This window comes from Camellia sinensis, chromosome 12 (assembly GCF_055761805.1).
Source record: "Camellia sinensis isolate YWXY chromosome 12, ASM5576180v1, whole genome shotgun sequence".
NCBI classification, from domain to species: Eukaryota; Viridiplantae; Streptophyta; class Magnoliopsida; order Ericales; family Theaceae; genus Camellia; species Camellia sinensis.
Genome location: NC_138972.1, coordinates 174,568,753 through 174,589,491, shown reverse-complemented (window position 1 = coordinate 174,589,491; position 20,739 = coordinate 174,568,753). Strand labels below are relative to the sequence as shown.

The 20,739-nt window shown below is 33.3% G+C and overlaps 1 protein-coding gene across 3 annotated transcripts; it reads right to left on the bottom strand.

The window, feature by feature from the left end:
* Positions 1-4,043: 4,043 nt before the first annotated feature.
* Positions 4,044-8,998, bottom strand: LOC145803414 (bifunctional 3-dehydroquinate dehydratase/shikimate dehydrogenase, chloroplastic-like). Of its 3 annotated transcripts, none has more exons than XR_014345524.1 (6): positions 8,864-8,998; positions 8,619-8,781; positions 7,343-7,442; positions 6,352-6,463; positions 4,962-5,042; positions 4,044-4,224 (listed from the first exon to the last, which is right to left on the bottom strand). XR_014345524.1 is itself a non-coding variant. In XM_082896685.1 (3 exons), exons 1-3 carry the CDS (start codon positions 8,897-8,899, stop codon positions 8,129-8,131), a joined length of 318 nt encoding a protein of 105 aa, XP_082752811.1. In that variant the 5' UTR covers positions 8,900-8,998; the 3' UTR covers positions 7,695-8,128. The 3 variants fall into 3 exon arrangements, 1 of the variants encoding a protein (XP_082752811.1); XR_014345525.1 differs by having other exon boundaries at positions 6,352-6,456; XM_082896685.1 differs by lacking the exons at positions 4,044-4,224; positions 4,962-5,042; positions 6,352-6,463; positions 7,343-7,442 and adding an exon at positions 7,695-8,247.
* Positions 8,999-20,739: the final 11,741 nt, after the last annotated feature.

Genomic DNA, 20,739 nt, shown 5'->3' with positions numbered 1-20,739 from the left:
ATTTAAAATAGTTTATTCCTATTAAAAATTTAAAGAACTTCCAAATAGAACTCTACACCACCACCAAAAATCAACGGCTCTCTCTCATTAAAAAAAAAAAACTAAGGGTCTCACTAAATATTTTATTTAAGATTGAGTTTTTCTTAAGTTTAATTTGAATTTGAGAGAACTTAAAGGGCCTGTGGGACTCATCAAGTGTTTTATTTTAAAAATCTTAATTGTTCATTTTGTAAGACTTTCAGTGTTTATCATCTATGAAAAAAGGAGATATCGAACCAATAATCATAACCATTTTATTTTATCACGTTCGCTTATCAAAAGTGAATGATTTATTTAAAAAAAATATATATATATATATATATATATTTATCGTCTATTATTTTTAAGACAAACGAGATAAAATAAATATGTTCCGATTATCAAATCAATATAAATATTTTTATAGATGATAAAAATCAAAGGTATTACAAAATGAATGGTTCGAAATAATTAAACAGAACCTCAAGTTCAAAGCCTAACTTTTTACTTAATAACAAAGAGTCAGTTATGTAATTGAATGACAGATTAATAGATGAATGAGTTCTTACATAAAAAAATGGTGTATTTGATATCATTGACGATGAAATTATTATATAACGATTCTAAAAATAAAATATCATCCAATGCAATTGTAAAAGTTTATGTTCTTTTTTCAAAACAATAATATAACAGTTTTACAGTTTGTTTTAATTAAAGTTTGAAAATTTTAAATGTTGTTTAGTTTATTTATTTTTGTAATAGAATTTGTTTAACGTACATGTAAGGTGACTCATTTATAAAAATTTCTAGAGTTGCGACTAGATCTGTTAAATGATTATGATGACGGATTGCTAATCATTGCCCTGTGAAGTCCAATAACTGTTATATTTTGATCAGATAATATTATAGTTATTATAGGTGGTTAATATATATGAATTTATAAACTAATGGAATAAAATGATATTCACTAATAATGAAAAATCTCTGAGTAATTACCCTAATAAAAATTAAAAACTAAGGAAGGAGTAAAATATAACTATGTTGAATTTAAAAGATTTAATGTAGTTTTTTAAAAAAACCAAAAGAAAAGAAATTGGTGAAATTAACCCAAATATTATTTACAACACCTTTACATCTATTGAATTTGTTTAGCCCGTTCAAATGAGTCTTTTTTCGGGAAGTATTGATTCTTTTAAAAAAAAAAAACCCATTTGGACGAATCCAAGCTAAACAAGATTCTTCCTAAAAAAAGACTCATTTGGACGAATTCAGTTTAAACAAATTTGATGGATAAAGAATTACTATACTATTTAGGAGGAAAGTGGAAAAGAGTTTGTAGGGAAGAAATAGTCTTTTTAAACTATTTGAGGCAACTTACTATAAGTAAAAAGTTAGTAACTTGAAAACATGCTAAATGCACTTTTTTTTTCTTTTTTCTTTTTTTTAACTTTTAGATAATCAACTTATTATAATTGATTTAAGTTATTTTTAACCAAATAAATTAGAAGCAAAAGTTACAACAAATTATCGGACACAAATTTTAAAAACCAAATAAACAGTCCCTGTGAAGTTTGTACATTTCGTCAATGCGGTTTGTAAGGAGAGATTGAGGCCGTTGGGGTTTGAACAGGACATGGGATAACCATTTGAACCTTGTTAGAACCCTTTCAACCCGCGGTTTGGGATTAACCATTTGAACCTTATTTGACCCTTCCAACCCCAATGGATAAAATATAGTGGCTCGGAAAAATAAATGGGGAAATAAACTGTCCAGTGAACAGAAAAAAAAAAATCATAAAAAGTATAGTGTTTTAATTATTAAAATGTATATGTTCTTTTATTGATTTGTAATTCTTTTTTTATTGTTGCACTGAACAGTTATTTCCTCAAAAAAATATTGTATTTAGGCCTTGTTTCAGGATTAGTTTTTTAATTTTTTTTATTAAAATAAGTTAATAAAAATAAAAATAAAAAGTTAAAAAATAAATAATAAGATAAAATATCACATTCTACAATAGCCATGAAAAAGGAAGACTAGCAGCATATATCCCTAACGATTTCAAGCAATATGTGGATACTCAACTCAACCGCTGTCCAGTAGAGGATGATGATGATGATGATGATGATGATGATGACGACGACGATGAAGATATCTTCAGTGGATGCGTTAGGATAAATTATAAATATATCTGTTGAGATTTGTTTAAAATGTGAATTGTTTCTCGTAGTTTTAAAAATTACATCACATTAATATCATAACAAGTGACATCTTTATTAATAAATTATCAATTTAATTAACAATTTTTAATAATGTCAAAATTTTATTTCTACCAATAATTTAGCGCATTTGTAATTTATCCCTATTTTTAAATGATGATTAATTTCTAACATGTTTAAAAAAAAATTAATTTTTATATTTCCCCTTCTAGGTATTCATCAAATTTGAAAAACACAACATATTTGGTATTAATAAAATCTAATAATCATTACAATAAATCTTACATCTACTAATATTTTAGTATTTTTTATAAACATTTGATATTTTGGCATTTCTCAACTTAAAAAGAACATATTAGTAACATTTAATCCTAATTTGAACCTTAGAACATTCAATCTAACTGTTTGAATCGTTGAGAGTTTAAATATATGAATCCACAAGTATATACACCCCACAACGGTAAATTATTTACGACATTAGACATGTGTATGTAATGTTTTAATTGTATTTTATAAATTAAAATAATAAAAACTATATTATTTTTATGTTAATTTTAAAAAATAAAAAGACAAACATCACGAATACCTAAGAACACCAAATAAATCCTCACAAAGGAAACTTGAAAAAGGAAGTGTGAACATAAATGTGATTTGAAAGTTACCTGATTTGAAAATTCATTGAACCTTAAGCCTAACATGAACCATTTAGTAGAGCTCTTTGAACTGTTGAACATAATGCTTTGTCATATGAACCCTTCGTAAGTGGTTGGAAAAATTGAATTCACTAGGCCCATTTATTTAAATTTTTTTCTAACCTAGATTCAATCTCGAATGAACCCTTTGGACTCTAATCAGAGTCTACAGAGAACTTTATAGACCCCATAGTGGTGGGAAAAATGTATTTGCTGCCCCACTTTATTTTATTCGACCAAACTTTACATAGAACCTAATGAACCTCAATAATGGGGCTTGTCATTGAACCCTCTAGACACCAAATTCAAATCTTGAAGAGTAGGGAAAACTAGGAATGGCAACGGGCCGGGGCGGGGTCAGGGATCATACTCCCTGTCCCCGATGGTAGAAATTTTCCTGTCCCCGGCCCTGATTCCCGATGGGGAGCCTATCACCGGCCCCATCCCCGTCCCCTAACGGGGATCCACTACTACAAAAACAGATAAAGATCACACTTTTTTTGTGTGATGTATGTTATTTAATCACATCTTTTAAGTTTTATTAAAGTGTGATCTTTGGGAGTGTGATTAAAAGGGGTCATTTTTAATCACACTTTTTAAGTGTGCTTAATAACATCTAGATCACACCTTTTAAGTGTGATTAAAAATATTTAGATCACATCTTTTAAGTGTGATTAAAAATATTTAGATCACACCTTTTGAGTGTGATTAAAAATATTTTGATCACACCTTTTAAGTGTGATCTTTGGAAGTGTGATTAAAAAGAGTCATTTTTAATCACACTTTCTAAGTGTGATTAAAAATATTTAGATCACACCTTTTAAGTGTGATCTTTGGAAGTGTGATTAAAAAGGATCATTTTTAATCACACTTAAAAAGTGTGATTAATAACATTTAGATCACACCTTTTAAGTGTGATTAAAAATATTTACATCACATCTTTTAAGTGTGATTAATAACATTTAGATCACATCTTTTAAGTGTGATTAATAACTAATAAAATCTGTGATAAAAAAAAGATTCGACATATTTGAAAAATAATCAATATTATTTTTGTATGCACATTTGAAGAACGTAATACACACTATATACTATATTTTGAATCATAACCACGTATTGAATAGAATAACATCATATATTTCATAAATGGAAATTAAATATTCAAAAGTATATACAAAAGAATTAAATAAAAAAAAATTAACTGTGCTTACATATATTAAAAAATGAAAAAACTTAAAAAAAACTAAGTTCTTTAATTCTTGGACCATATTTTGCATCTCTCCAAAAAATTTCTGACCTGAAAAAAGAAAACACAAATTAATTCAGAAACCGCTGATGCATATGAATAAACTAAAAAGTTAATTCAGCAAACCAAAATAGGAACATTAATCATTTCTGGTTGATCTTAATCTTTTTGGAAGTAACTTCCCTACAGCTCAATGTCAATGGCATTGTAATTATGAGGTCACTAATGAGCATAGTATTTAAAAATGATAAATGCCAAGATTAACCTGAAAATTACCAGAGTCACTTGCTAAATGCCAAACCTACCAAATAGTATTATAGTGCTAAAAAAATGAGAAAATTTGGACTATGATTTACAAGAGGCTAGAGGTAAATGTGGCTTTACTCCATAAGCCCCACAAATAGTTAAACATTGCAAACCTCATGTATTCAGCCTATGCTTCTTGTAACTAGTACCTCGATCCTATTTTTATCACAGCAGGTACATTCTTAGAGTAAGAATGTTAGATTTGCATAACCATATGCCTGATGTACCAGCATATATATACATATATATAATAAGAATTTTTTTTTTTTTAACAATATGATTTTTCAGTAATGAATTATTAAGTGACCTAAACAGACCGAATCACAGATTTGAAGCTCAAATAACAAACAATCAACAATCAAATTAAACTTCATAAACACAATCATATACATACACACACACACGCGCGCACATATATATATATATATATATATATATGCAATTTGTATAGATCAAAAAGAAAGTAGAGAAACGAAACATACCTTGAAGATCGGCGATCTCACAGTTACAGTGAGGAACAGAACAGAGCTCAAGAGGAGAATCAAACAACAGAACAGCAATTTCTGAAGGCACATGCACAAATACCCAATAAATATCTTATATTTGATTCAAAACTGTGGGCCTTTCATTTGGGATTCAAATTCCCAATAAATAACCCACATACTCTGCATTCTTTCCCATAACAGAATCAACTATAAAGTAGGTAAGATTCAAATTTTGTTTACTCAGATTCAGAATATGGTATCCACAAACCTAATATATGTATGTAAAGACAAACAGATACAAATATATGTCAACATTTATATATATTATAGATGCAACACAGATACAATGCCATCGTACCAAGTCACGGCTACACTCTAATTAAGAACCAAGAAACAATGAGAATGGAGAAAGAGGTAATTTGCATTGTAGTATTTGAATGAGGCAAGAATTTAATCCAATAAGAGAGATCAATTCTTGTTGCATTCTGTTTCAAACATGAATTGCTCTAAGGAAGTTTCTAATTGTTTAAGACTTGACAAGAAACCAATTTCTTTTGAAGCTTTGTCTTTTGGGAAGTACCAATTTCTTGAAGAACTGAAAACATATATGAATCTATTCCTAGCAGACATGATTGCTAATTAACACAACTCTTCTCTTTCAATATGACTTGATAACCAAATTTTGCTATAAGGTGAAATTCAACCACATAAAATGAGATCTTCATTGATAGACATCAATTTTTTCAAAATAAAGGGAATCTACATTTCATAGACATAAATTTGTCAACATTTCCACTACACATTTGTTGAGTCCTAGCAGTCATGGAAGCAAAATGAATAATTAACTAGGTAATATACACCACAAAGAAGAATGATTGACATTCTGAAATTCAGCAATTAGGAAAATAATTGACATTTTGATTCTGTAGCAATCTATGTAGTATATTTTTTTGTACACTCGTTAAAACCTATTCTCTAGCCTAGATCTAAGGGGAAAGGGAAATGGAAAGGGAATCACCCCAACGCGCTACTCGTTTTCCCTGTTTTCCGACAAAAACAAGAAATGAAAATCATACGAATGGACATTTGAATAAGCTTCCTTGATAGTAAAAGAAACACAAACTGAGAGTGCAGGGCATAAAGTATAAACTAAAAATTCAGAGCTAAGCACTCTCTTCCCTGCTCTTTTCAAATAAAAATTCCCCTTTTAAGGTGTAGGTTTGGCTTTACAGGCAATACCATAATCACCCTAATCCAAAAGCAAACAATATCTTAACCTGTCTTTTACCACTAACCATTTTGCGTCCCTTATGTTACTCAACCATGACTTGTGTAGCTTATCATAATGTCGATGATTAAAGTGCAATATTTCAATAACAATGTGTACCTGACTTTCTTTAGCCAAAGGCTACGGTGGTCGGTGGGGTGGCCCCCAGAAGTGGGGAAGACAGCCTTGTCAATTCTTGTCGGATGGACGGCGGTGCCTCACCCACTAATTTCTTGAATGACATTAAGAGATTAAATTAAGATATCAGACAGACAAAGGCTTGTATATTTGACAAATTTAATAGTGCTAAATCTGCATAAGATCCATAGTTTCTAAGTAAATATTTTCGTACAACTCTAAGTAAATATCTGCATAAGATCCATAGTTTCTATGTAAATATAAAAATAATCTATTTGCAGCACTACAAAATCTATTTGTCATTATTATCTCAGAAGGGATCTATCAAACAACCGTCTCGCGGGAACAGTTCTACATATAGAAATTCTCATTTTTTTTCACTATTTTCACTATGCATTCACTCAAATTTTAGCAGATTGTAAAACTTAAATTTTACTTTTCCTTTTTTAATATGCTCCGTTTTTTCTTTCCTGGCTTTTGGTACTAAATTAGAGGCATACTGCAGGAACCATACAACTTAGCAGTTAGAATAATTTAATTTAACAATTTTGCAAGGTTTTACTATTATTTTTTTTATTAAAAAAAAAATTTACTAATATGTTAAGTTCAATGAGGTAAGCATCATAATTTGTGTTTTTACAGTTAAGCATCATCAATATTCATAGAGAAACAGTCATTATCTTATCGTCATGATGCTTCCAAACGGGCATCAAAAGCATATATTATACACAGGTTTCAAAATTCACCAACTCAAAAAAGAGAGAGAGACACTTCCTGTCTAGACCTGCCATAGTAATTTGAGTGAATGCATATTAGTACCTATTCTTCATAAGCAACAGCCTTTTCAGGGGAAAAAATTGAAAATAAATCAATTATATTATCTAAGGACCGCAAATATGATCTAGACTTCCACTCATGGGCATCAAAATAGTTCCAACAACAAATTGCTACAGGTAGATAGTCTGAAATTCACCTTTACAATTGTATCAACTTCAAATTCTTCTCGCCATTTAAGATATTGTAAAAACATATCTTTTGCTTTCATCAGATCAAAATCCCTCATTCGCAAAAATCTGACATGACATCATGGAAGAAAACCACTGTAAATATATGTAATAGTAAAATTACTCCAAACAGAACATCATCTTTGCCCGATTCACACTTCACCACACAGTACTCAAACAATGCTACATAAACAGCTTAACAAACTTCATTGAAACTACTTCATCCCAAAAGGAGGCTAATTATTTATGTATGTAAAAATGTCACAGCAGAAACATACCGTAAAAGTGTGTGGTAATCACACTATGTTTCCCTAGCAGATGGCCCTCGAGCAAAAGCAATTCACGGAAAGATTGAACAATTTGATCATCTTTTGGATCACGAGCTTCTTTGGGAACTGCTAGCAAGCTTTGGCTCTTTCTAATTCTCTTTAGTGAATCCCGAATCTTGAGTGGGTAAGACAACATGGACTTGCAATTTAAGTTTAATGAAGACAATTTCTTGTACTCCTTTTGAGGAGGTAAATTCCAATGGCTTTCTATAGGTGGATAGATAGATTTAGCTTTCTCTTTAGCAGAATTAGTATCCTCAAAACTAGAGGACTGCTTGCTCCCCACATAACTTTTTGATATAACTATTTCCTTATTTCTCTCCCTTGAATTATGCATATGTACTTATCAAAGCTATCGAGGAATGAAAAAGAATGAGAATTTCTTCTTTCACATCCAATCCTATTGTACCCAAATCATGTTCTTGCTTAGAAATTATCTATAACCAACATTTCAAAGTTATGTAATGGAAACATGCAAGAGCAGAATCTATAGCAGCAAGAACACAACAACTCCCTTCTAGAACTCTGTTGAATCCGAAGATTACCTGAATATAATAATAGAAGGTAAAGAAAACTGTCAAAAAAATTCTGATATGACTATTTCCCTAAATTTGTTCTTTGATTTATGCATATGCACATATAAAACGGACAATAACTTCTTCTTCTAAATCCAATCTTTCCATACCCAGATCAAGTTTTTTTATTTATTTATTTATTAAATGACCTAGATTACAAAAAAATAATAACACTCTTGTTACATAGTACCTAATGTACAGAACAATATTACACAATAAAAGAGTTACAATTTTATATTAAAAAAATAATATTTAAAAGGGAAAAAACCACTTAATATTAATCCTTAATTCCTATTTAAAGGGAAAAAACAATATTTAAAAGGGAAAGAAATTGAAGGTACCTTTCCCACCAGTGAAGAGATTGAACTGTTCAATGGCTTGACGGAGGAACATTTCAACTCCACTGACAATGATGGCTCCAGCAGCCTCAGCTTCTTTTAACAGGGTGGTTTTTCTAGGCATGTAAACGGCATCAAAGACAACTTTGTAATCACCCAAAGTCCCCTAAAAAATGAAATACCAAGTGTTAATTACAATGCCCGAGTCAAAAATGTTGTTTGGTTGGAATGAAAATATGGGGAGGGACCTTGGCCACAGGAATTCGATCTGTATTTGGATGCATTCCCAATGGTGAAAATATGAGAAACAATTCTAAAAAATGTCATGCAATTACAAGGTCACGTGTCCTTGTTGAGTGAGCTGCCACAAACTGAATTTTTATAGTTTGAAAACCTCACTTGCAAGGTTAAGTGGTACCAAAAACAAAAATGTGTTAAAATAATGAAATAAAACATCCTCACCCCAATCCAATGCCTTCACTATTATATTATGAAAGATATAGTTGTGAGAATATTGATATAAACAAAAATGTGTGATATTAACTAGATAAATGCAATTTCAAGGTTAAATCTGAAAGAATTAAACATGTTGATAATCAACAGTACATTGGTATTTACAACAGATTACATACACATAAAAAAAATTACAATAGATTACATATACCTAACAAGCATGAACATAAGTATAAACATATGTTATAGATACGTCTACATAAAGATGATGTAAAACTAATCATTAGACATATTCAATATGGTGTAACTAAAAATAATCGTAACTTGAACTTAGATATGGATTTCAAGATTGAATTTGAGAGCTTTATTATGATGAATTTGAAATGACAATATCAAATTAGTTATTTGAAATCCTTCATGCTAATGATTATAATGGCAAAATATTTGTCTTCTTGCTCTATTTTATCTTCCATTTAGTTGGTCAATCTCTCATTGATTTTTATAAAGTTTAATAACCTCAAATGCTTCATTTGATATCCTTTTATCGAAACAGGAACCAAGTGTAAGTAGAGCAATAGATAAGCAATGTTATCATAGTTATGCATTCAAAAGATTGAACTCCCTCTAACATTTTCTAGTAGTAGTGTTCATATATTTTAGATCACAAAGCATAAAATATTGAAGTGTGATTTTTATATAAAAAAAAGATAGATAAATCTGAACACCCTTTTAATTGAATGGCTAATCTAGCATTAAAAGAAAAGGATTGAGGGGAATGTAGGAGAACACATTCTAGACAAAACCTCTAACGAAGTAAGGAGGATTAATGATCCTACTAAAAAGAAACCAACCAAAAACGTAGACTAATTCAAGAAATTACGAAGAAAATAAGCATTAAGTAGCTAGAGTACAGATTGTGAATTTAACATATCTTTTAATCTGATGATAATGAAATTAATTCCAGATTGACTAAACAGAATGAAGCATAGGTAATTGTTGAATCACCTGCAACATCCTGGCCATCATAAGTCCCCCGGTACACGGTACCATATGTCCCATGAGCTATAGCATTTTTTATATCCAATTTAGCTAAATCAATTTCCCACTCTTCTCTCTTTGAATGAACTTCCCTGGCTATGACATTTCCCAGTATTTGGGATCATCTTCAATTGCCTAGCTTATCACCAACACAAAGAAAAATTTAAATAAAAATAAAAACTTCAATTGCCTGAGAAGAAAAATTTTTAATAAAATTTTATTAAAAAAAAAACTCCAAAAACTGACCTAAAAATATTGTTCACAATATAAATAGCTAAAAAAATCTACTTGATAGGCTCCATTACTAGCCAGATTTCCTAAACAATGAAGTAAGAACCTAGTCTAGAGTCTCAATTAGTAATTACATATTTGAAATGGTGCATGCGTATCTGCTGAACATGATAAACAGACAATGAAGTTCAAAGAAAAAATTAGACAGTTTTGCACGGTAACTATGAGACCCAACCAGACATTTAATTAGTAGATGTGCAATCAGCAATCTTACCATAACGTGCTATGAACTTCGGTGAAGTATCAGAAAAAATTTGCTAATAAAGAAAAATTTGTACCTCAAAGTCGTTCCGTTGCGCTTCGGAGACCTTAAGTGCTTTGACATCAAAGGAATCGATCCGAGGGCCTGCCAAATGAGTCTTTGCTCGGAATTATCATCGTCGTCCGAATCCATGCCTATTCGAGGTGTCAAATCTTCATCATCCTCCTCGTCCTCGATCTCTGACTTGTCCTCGTCCTGAAATACCGATCGAGATTCAATCGAATCCATTCCCGTTCTCTCTCTCCGATCCATCCTCCACCATACTTTCTCTCTTTAGATTCCAAGCTGAGGCTGAGATCGATTAAAGGCCGCGTCTAATCTGTGAAAACTGATGCTCCATTTGTGTGTGCACAACTATGAGTGTGGAGATTGGAACCCTAGAAACTGGTGCAAAGATTGGTGCAAAGATTGGCGATTGGGAGAAAGAGAGAGGGTTTTCTATTCTAATATTTTAAACTTTTTAGGTGTTGAAAATTTCTTATCTTCTAATTTGGCGCTTATTAATTTTCATTTTGGCGCCTTGGTTTTTCTGGTCACAAATGAAAATTTGAGGGAGCTTTTGATAACGTTTACTTTTTAGTTTATGTTTATAAAATTTTTATAAATTAATTTTTGTTTATTTTTAAAAAAATATAAATTACACATGCATTTGGTTTGAATAAAATATTTATAAAAAATTAAAACATAAACAAAAAAATATATTTGTCTAGGCTTAAAATATTTTTATTTATTTTTATTATTATTCATGACAATGAGATCATTCACATTATAATTGGAAAAAAAAAATTGATTGGAAAAAATTAATTAAAAAAATTAATTGAAAAAAAATTTATTTGAAAACAAAAATAATTAAAAAAATTTTGTTAGTCAAATTTTTAAATTTCTATTTAAAAACTAACATAAACAAATGATTTGACAAAAAAATTAATTGACAGAAAAGGAGTAGTGGTGGCGGTGGCGAAGGAGATTAGTGATGAAGTTGTGGTAATGGTATGGGAAATGGAGTGGCGCGCGGTAGATGAGAGGTAATAGTAGTAGTAGTGGTGATGGTAGTGGCAGTGGCAGTGGTAGTGGTAGTGGTAGTGGTAGTGGTAGAGGAGATGGGTGGTGAGACAGAAAGATGAGTGAGAAACAGATAAATGAAAGAGAGAGAGAGAAAGAGAGACGGGGGTTGCTGTCGTTAAAAAAATTTATTTTTTATTAAAATAATTTTTTTTGTAGTTAATGAAAAAAATTTCATTTTCTTTTAGTTACTAAGATTGAAAATTTATTTGTTTCATTTTTATTTTAATTAAAAAAAATATTATTATTATTTTTTATTTGGTAGAAGTAGGGGTAATATTTTAATGAAAAATATTCTCCACTAAAATAAAAGTTTATTTTCTGTGGTCAATGAAAAATATTTTTCTACGGCCTATTTTTTTTGGTTAGTAAAAATCATGAATTATTTTTTTGTGGTAGAGGAAAGGGAGCGACATTAGTGGTGGAGGTGGTGGATAAGAGATGGTGGTGGTGGTGGTGGTGATGGCAAAAAATATTAGTGGTGAAGTTGTGGTAGTGGTAGTGTAGATGGAGTGGCAGGGGTGAAGGAGAGGTAATGGTAGTAGTAGTGGCAGTAGTGGTAGTGGAGTGGTGGTGATGGTAGTAGTAATGGTAGTCGTAGAGGTGAAGTGGCGACAGTGGAAGTAGCGGTGGTGGTGGTGGAATGACGTTTGTAGTAGTGGTGAAGGTGGTAGAGGAGATGGGTGGTGAGAGAGAGAGAGATGAGTGAGAGACAGATAGAAGAGATAGAGAGAGAGAATAGAGCGGGAATGGAAAACAAAAACATGCGGGAATAAAAAAATATTTTTTTTTGGTCAGAAATGAAATTTAAATAACAAAATAATGTCGTTTAACTTTCTTTCTTTTTTTTTGCGACGGGAGTTGCCGTCGTCAAAAAAAAATATTTTTTGTTAAAATATATATTTTTTTGTAATTAATATATATATATTTTTTGTAGAGGATAGAGAGTGGCAGTAGTGGTGAAGGTGGTGGATAAGAGATGATGGTGGTGGTGGTAGTAGTGGCGAAGGAGATTAATGGTGAAATTGTGGTAATGGTAGAGTAGATGAAGTGGCAAGGGTGAATGAGAGGTAATGGTAGTAGTAGTGGCAGTAGTGGTGAAGGTGGTGGATAAGAGATGATGGTGGTGGTGGTGGTGGTGGCGAAGGAGATTAGTGGTGAAGTTGTGGTAGTGATAGAGTAGATGAAGTGGCAAGGGTGAATGAGAGGTAATGGTAGTAATAGTGGCAGTAGTGGTAGTGGTGGCAATGGTAGTAGCAATGGTAGTCGTAGAGGTGAAGTGGCGACAGTGGTAGTAATGGTGGTAGTGGAATGACGTTTGTAGTAGTGATGAAGGTGGTAAAGGAGATGGGTGGTGAGAGAGAGAAAAATGAGTGAGAGACAGAGAGAGGAGAGAAAGAGAGAGAGACAAAGACAGAGTGATGAGCGAGAGAGAGAGACAAAGTGGTCGCTAAAAATGCATTTTCTTGTAGTGGATAGATAAATCGAGAGGGAGCTCAGTAAATAGAGAAGACAGAAGGGAGAGAGTGAGCAACGCGAACATAGTGGTAGAGAAAGAGAGAGAGAAAGAGAAGAGAGAGAGAGAGGGACAAAAAGATAGAGAGTGAGAGACAGAAAAAAGATAGAGAGAGAAAAGAGATGAACGAGAGAGAGAGATAAAGAGAAGAGAGATGAGCGAGAGAGACATAGAGAGAAGAGAGATGAACGAAAGAGAGAGAGAAAAGAGATGAGCGAGAGAGACAGAGAAAGATGAGAGAGATAGAGAGAAGAGAGATGAGCGAAAGAGACAGAGAGAGAAAAGAGATGAGAGAGATAGAGAGAAGAGAGATGAGCGAAAGAGACAGAGAGAGAAAAGAGATGAGAGAAGAGATAGATGAGTGAGAGAGAGAGAGCGAGAGAGACAGATAGACAGAAAGAAAAGAGTGATGAGTGAGAGAGAGAATGAGAATGAGAAGAGAGAGAGGAAGATGAAAAAATGGGTGAAAAGATATAGACAAAGAGAGAGGGAGAGAAAAAAAGAGCGAAAAGAGATAAACGAGAGAGAGACAGAGAGAGATGAGCGAGAGAGATAAAGAGAAGAGAGATAGAGAAGAGAGACAGAGAGAGATGAGAAAGATAGACAGAGAGAAAGATAGAGAAAGACAGACAGACAGAGAAGAGTGATGAGTGAGAGAGAGAGAGAGAGAGAAGAGAGACAGAGACAGAGAGATAGAAAGATTAAAAAATGGGTGAAAAAGTTCCGTGTCTAAAGCCTCATTTTCTAGTAATGAGTCATCTCTATCATTCATGGGTAGAATAGAGGCGCGGATTTGGGAATTGTATATTTTATATAAAAATCAAATTGAAATATTTTATACAATCACACCTATTTAAGGAGTGTGATTAAAAAGTAGTAATATATATATAATCACACTTTAATTAAAATGTGTGATTAAAAATATATATATATAATCACACTTATTTAAAAAGTGTGATTAAAAAGTAGTAATATATATATATAATCACACTTTAATTAGAAGGTGTGATTAAAAAATATATAAATAATCACACTTTAATTAGAATGTGTGGTTAAAAAATATCTATATAATCACACTTATTTAAAAAGTGTGATTAAAAAGTAGTAGTGTATATATAATCACACTTTAATTAGAAGGTGTGATTAAAAAATATATAAATAATCACACTTTAATTAGAATGTGTGGTTAAAAAATATCTATATAATCACACCTATTTAAAAAGTGTGATTAAAAAGTAGTAGTGTATATATAATCACACTTTAATTAGAAGGTGTGATTAAAAAATATATAAATAATCACACTTTAATTAGAATGTGTGATTAAAAAATATATATATAATCACACTTGTTTAAAAAGTGTGATTAAAAAGTAGTAGTATATATATAATCACACTTTAATTAGAAGGTGTGATTAAAAATATATATATATAATCACACTTAATTGAAAAGTGACATAAAAAATAAATATTATCACACTCAATCAAATTAAGTGTGATTAAAATATCAATCTAATTTTTTTTATCACACTTTCAATAAAAGTGAGATTTTTTTTTTTGTCAAAGTGTGATCTTTAACTATTTTTGTAGTAGTGATCGGGTTTCCCCGACCCCGAAAATTCCCTGGGCAAAAAAAAAAAAAAAAAAAAAACAACAACAACAACATCCATATTCAACAACAGCAAATCTTATATATTCATCAACAACAACAACAATGTTCATCACCTTCATCATATATGCGTAAATCAGATTAAATATGAAGTTTGAAAACATGTGTATAATGCAAACAAATTAAATTTGTGTATAATGAAACAAATCAAATATGTAGAACAACAAATATGTGTTCAATGAAAACAAATTAAAAAAAAAATTATGTTTGATGAAGAAAAATTAAATCAGTAATTTTTTTTTTTAATTATGTTTCATCATCATCATCAACAATCATCAACTTAAAAACAAAAAAACACGGATCAGATTACGGAGAGAGAGATGAGGTAGGGCGGTGGTGGTGGTGGATCTGGGTCTTGCACACACGGATCAGATCAGATCAAATCTGATCTCATGGCCAGTGGTGGTGGTGGATCTGGATCGTGTGGTTGAGCAACTCTGGCGGTTGAGAGAAAGGACGAAGTCGAAGACATCACGGTGGAGATGGATGGTGCGATCAGCGGCGAGATGAGAGAGAGGAGATAGTTTTAGAGCAGTGGGAGGTATAAGTGAGTGAAGAGATGAGAGAGAGGGGAAACAAGAGAGAGAGCTAGCTGGGATAGATATATAAATATAATATAATATCATATAACCTAAACAGAAAGCCTAAAACACATATAATAATATTATATAGATAGATATAATATAACATAGACACATATATATACATACGGGGATGTTTCGAGGAAATTGCGGGGCCGGGGCCGGGGAAGGGAAACTTATCACCGTCCCCGGCCCGAAATTAATCGGGGATTTAATTTTGAATACTGTCCCCGTCCCCACTGGGTATTTTTAGGGAAAAAACCATTCTAGTCGGGGTCGGGGGGTCGGGTTTAAATTATCATCCCTAGGGAAAACTCAATGAATCCTAGGAATGGCAACGGGTCGGAGCGGGGTCGGGGATCACACTCTCTGTCCCCGATCCCCAACGGTGGAAATTCTCTCATCCCTGTCCCCTGCCCCGATCCCCGACGGTGAACCTATCACCGCCCCCACCCCTGCCCCCGCACCCGCACCCTAACGGGGATCGGGTTTCCCCGACCCCAAAAATTCCCCAGCCAAAAAAGAAACTAAACAAAACAACAACAACATATCTGATATTCAACAACAACAACATATTTGATATTCAACCCCAACAACAGATTTAATATTCAACAACAACAAAAACTCCAGATCTGATCTGATATTTAAAAAAGGCTTTAGATCTGCCATTTAAAATGGCGAGAAAGAGAAAGAGAGAGATAGATTTGAGATGGTGAGGCGGTAGTGGAATGGCAGAGGCGGTGGTGGAGCAGCGGTGAGGGAGGGAGAGGAGATGAGCTGCGATCGACTCTTGTCGTCGAATGGTAGAGGCGATGGTGGACTCCATCTCCATGGTTTGTTCATTCTCTACTTAGATCAACGTTGGTTTGAGGTCTGAGACAGATCTAACGAAGATAGAGAGAAAGAGAGAGAGAGTAGATAGAAATGAATAAAAGATGGTGATGAAAGGGAGAGAGAGACAGGAACATTGAATCAAAAAAGTCTGTATATAATAATAAAAGATGATGAAAGCGAGAGAGACTGGAACATTGAATGAAAGTATATATTTATGTAATAAAAGATGATGATGAAAGAGAGAGAGAGGAACATTGAATAAAAAAGTGTATAAATATAACACTTCGGGGGAACAAATGGGGCGGGGTCGGGGTTGAGATATGTATTCCCGTCCGCGGCCTAAATACCATCGGAGATTTATTTTTTAATACCATCCCCGGCCCGTTGGAAATATTTTTCGGGGAATAACCACTTAATTCGGAGTCAGGGGGTCAGGTCCCCATCGAGCCAGGTTCAAATTGCCATCTCTAATGAACCTGTATTGGTTGGAAAATTTGGAATAAGGAAATTACATAAAAAAATTCTAAAATTTGACATCACCAACAAATTATATCTTGTTTCAATTCTAATAAAAATATTATAAATTCAGACTTAAGAATCTAAAAACTACTCATAATTGTCATATAATTCTCTATTCATTTTAGTTTTAATTCACAACTCATTTTTCCATTGTCTTCTACGATCCACAGATTGAATAAATAGTACGAAATAGCTGCCTAGCAACACCAAATAAATGCTCACAAACTTGTAAAAGGAGGCGTGACCACAAACGTGATTTGAAAATTCATTGAACCTCAAGCCTAATATGACTCTTTGAACTGTTGAACCTTATGCTTTTGTCGTATGAACCCTTCGTTACCCATAGATGTTAGTGATTGAAAAAATTGTACTCACTGGGCCCATTTAATTTAATTTTTTTTCTAAACTCATTAATTACAAATCCAATGTCGGATGAATCCTTGGACTCGGATCAGAGTCTAGAGAGAAGTTTATAAACCCCATACTGACTAGAAAAATGTATTTGTTGGGCCCCAGTTCTTTTTATTCAGGCAAGGAACCTATTAGAAAATGTATTTACATGCCTCATCTATCAATATATTATATACCGCAAAAATGCTAGATGTAACGCCCTCAAAATCAACCCATTATATATATATCATTGACATGCATTATTTAAAGAAAACAATTTATTAATTCATTCATCAGAGTATTACTAAATAAAAGCTTTACATGTAACATCGATTAAAATGCCCTACAGGCTTACATCTTTCCAAGCCAACACTTGGATAACAAAAAGATGAGTTCTAACTCAATACAAGAAAATCCCTAGGCTTGGATGTTTACAAGTACTAATAAATAAAGACAATTAACTAAAGATAGTCTTCGAAATCCAAGTCCCTTCCAAGCTAAGTCCTTGGAGGTAGCTTATCACCTGAACCTGAAAATGATGTTCCCATATAGGGTGAGCCACAGCCCAGTAGAAATATACTAAACCACATATAAGCAATGAATAAAGCAATAGCATTCAACAGATGGTTAACCAAGATAATCAATTACTCCGTTTTACAGTCTCATGACACTATTGTCTAAGACACATTTTACTTTCCAACTTTATCAACATGGCTCAGAGCCTGGCCAAACTTACCACAATGAATTATGTATATCATATTCACATTCCTCCAATATCAACGAACAAATGAGACTCAAGCTCAAATCAAAACACTTCATACTTCCAGTTTGATACAAATTTTAGTGCTGTATCAATAAAACACTTCAATATAGATAAGCACACATAAAAGTGATGCTAATGGAGTCCATCCCCTATCTCCTCCCAAACAAAATCCGGTTTAGAGGTCCATCCCCTATCTTCCCCTAAACCGTGGAGTACATCCCCTATCTCCTCCCACACAAAACAAAGTATGTAAACACATAACATATACATCACACAATCAATACACATAATGTTTGTATTAATTCAACAGTCAAAATTAATGACTCAGCTAATGTGATTAGTTTCAGTTATACCTAATCCACATGCATTGTCTACAACAATCACGACTATCCTCCACCGATAGCCCAAAACAGTTATTTCTAGACTTGGTAATAAATATATCAACAATTCCAAAGGCGAGTGATTTAAATTATCCAACTACACCATTTAATCAATAAATTCCCCAATTTCATGAATTTAACCAAATTCCCCAATTCCCTTAAATTAATTATACAAATTAATTAATTAATACAACTAGGGTTTTTCCCAAAATTACCAAAGTACCCCCAACATATCAAAATACTAAAACTTAGAACAAAACTTATAAGATGGAGTAGGAAATCCCTACCTCGAAGAAATAGCCCCAAAAGAGAAGATGGAGATGAAGACCCAAACTCCAAAGTGCTCCAAACTACCAACAATTCAGATTAAATGGAAGCCCTCGACCCACTCTATCTTTTTAATAAAGGATCTTAGGTAGAAACTCACTCTAAGTAGATCAATCCTAAGAGAGAAGGTGTGTAGAGGGAGAGAAAACTCGTACCTAGGGTTTTGGAATCTGAAAGGGAATGAAAAACTAATCTGAAACACGTTGCTGCCTATTTAAACCTGACAGGCTCGCTCGAGCGAAGACTTGGTCGCTCGAGCTACCAGACACAGAAAAGCTACGCTCGAGCCAAGAAAACCTTGCTCGAGCCAACAACCCCAAAATCTCGCTCGAGCGAAAGAAATATCGCTTGAGCGAAGAACTCAAACTCTCAGGTCTGTAACCAGACACACGCTCGAGCGAAGGAACTATCGCTCGAGCGAAGAATGAACTAACTCGCTCGAGCGAAGAAAAGCTCGCTCGAGCCAAGAATGCAAAGCTACTGGTCCAAACCAGACGCAAACTCTCGCTCGAGCTACCAAACCCCGGCTCGAGCGAAGAACCAAAACAACATCTCGCTCGAGCGACAAACTCCTCGCTCGAGCGAAGATCCAAAATTCTGGACAGCAACACTTGGTTTCTAAACCCTACCAACCTGAAACAGACCTGCCCAAACACATCCTATAATTCCAAATGAGAAAATAAGGGACAACAACAACAACAACAAATATACAAATGACAGAATCTACGGAACCTAAGTCCGGATACAATAATCAAACGGGAAAAGACCGGGGTCGCTATACTAGAGGTCCCAAAAATTCTGCCAAAAGTTTTACCAAATGTCTCACATGGGTGTGGGACCCACATGGGACCCACATTGTGTGGGTCCCACACCCATGTGAGACATTTAGTAAAACTTTTGGTAGAATATTTGGGGTCTCTAGCATTACTCTTTTATTTATTATACAAATTACAAATATTTAAAACTTCTAAAATTATGTCACATCATCTGTTGGTACACTAATATGTACACTAATTAGTGCATATAACATTATTCATTATATATAAAATGACAACTTTTAATTCATAAATTTTGTAAGAGTTTTAATATGTCAATATTAATTTTTTAATTTTCTAATTTAAAAGCAAAAGGATCTCAACATTTATTAATTTCTCCCAACTCCCAAACATTTTGAAGGATTTGGTCAAACAACCGCGATTGGGAGCTCGAATTTGAGCTCCCCCGAATGCCCCTAAAAATAAAAACGACATCGTTTTTGCTTTTGTTTTGTTTTTTTTTTTTCCAATAGAATGATGAAGAAGACAGCAGAAGGAAGAAGAATACGGGGGAGGAAGGAGGAGGAGGAGGAGGGAGAGGAGGAGGAGGAGGAGGAAGAAGGACTGGAGGGGGCCTAAAAAATGGGGCTGGAGGCGGAGGCGGGGGCGGAGGCGAGGCGGAGGCATGGTGATCGGCGACGGAGGCGGAGGCGCGGCGATCGGCGGAGGCGACGCTATAGGCGGCGAAGGCGACGCGATCTACTTCCCCTCTCTCTCTCTTTCTCTCCCTCTCCCTGTCCCTCTCTTTCTCTTTCTCTCCCTCACCCTCACCCCGTTTCAGACTGGAGGAAGAAAAAAAAAAATTTTGAATTGCTAAAATGACGTCGTTTCAGCAATTCGGGGCATTCGGGAGACGCCAATTCGAGGCACAAAACATTTTTCTTTGGTCAAAATCCTCTCATAATAAAAATTTAATTCATTAAGAACAAGTATAAAAAAAAATTTATTAACTTCTCCTAACCCCCAAACCTTTTGAGAAATTTGGTCAAAATCCCCTCATAATAAAACTTTAATACATTAAAAGAAACATAAAAAAATTCCTTAAAAAATCCAACATATATGATTACTATCAAAATATTAAATTTTAGGACTGGTTTGGCATCTACTAGATAAGATAAAAAGCCAAAAAGTTATCAAAAAAGCCAAAAAGTTACCTTATTTTGGAAGTTTGGACGGCAAAGCCCTGTCTGACTCTGCAGAGGGTAAAATTACATTGCTGCCCTTCCTT

Coding starts and splice junctions, on each gene's coding strand:
- LOC145803414 (XM_082896685.1), bottom strand. CDS start 8,899: ATGCATCCAAATACAGATCGAATTCCTGTGGCCAAG. Junction 8,782..8,863: donor ATCGAATTCCTGTGGCCAAG/GTCCCTCCCCAT, acceptor TTCATTTTTTAG/GGGACTTTGGGTGATTACAA. Junction 8,248..8,618: donor TCTCTTCACTGGTGGGAAAG/GTACCTTCAATT, acceptor TATTATATTCAG/GTAATCTTCGGATTCAACAG.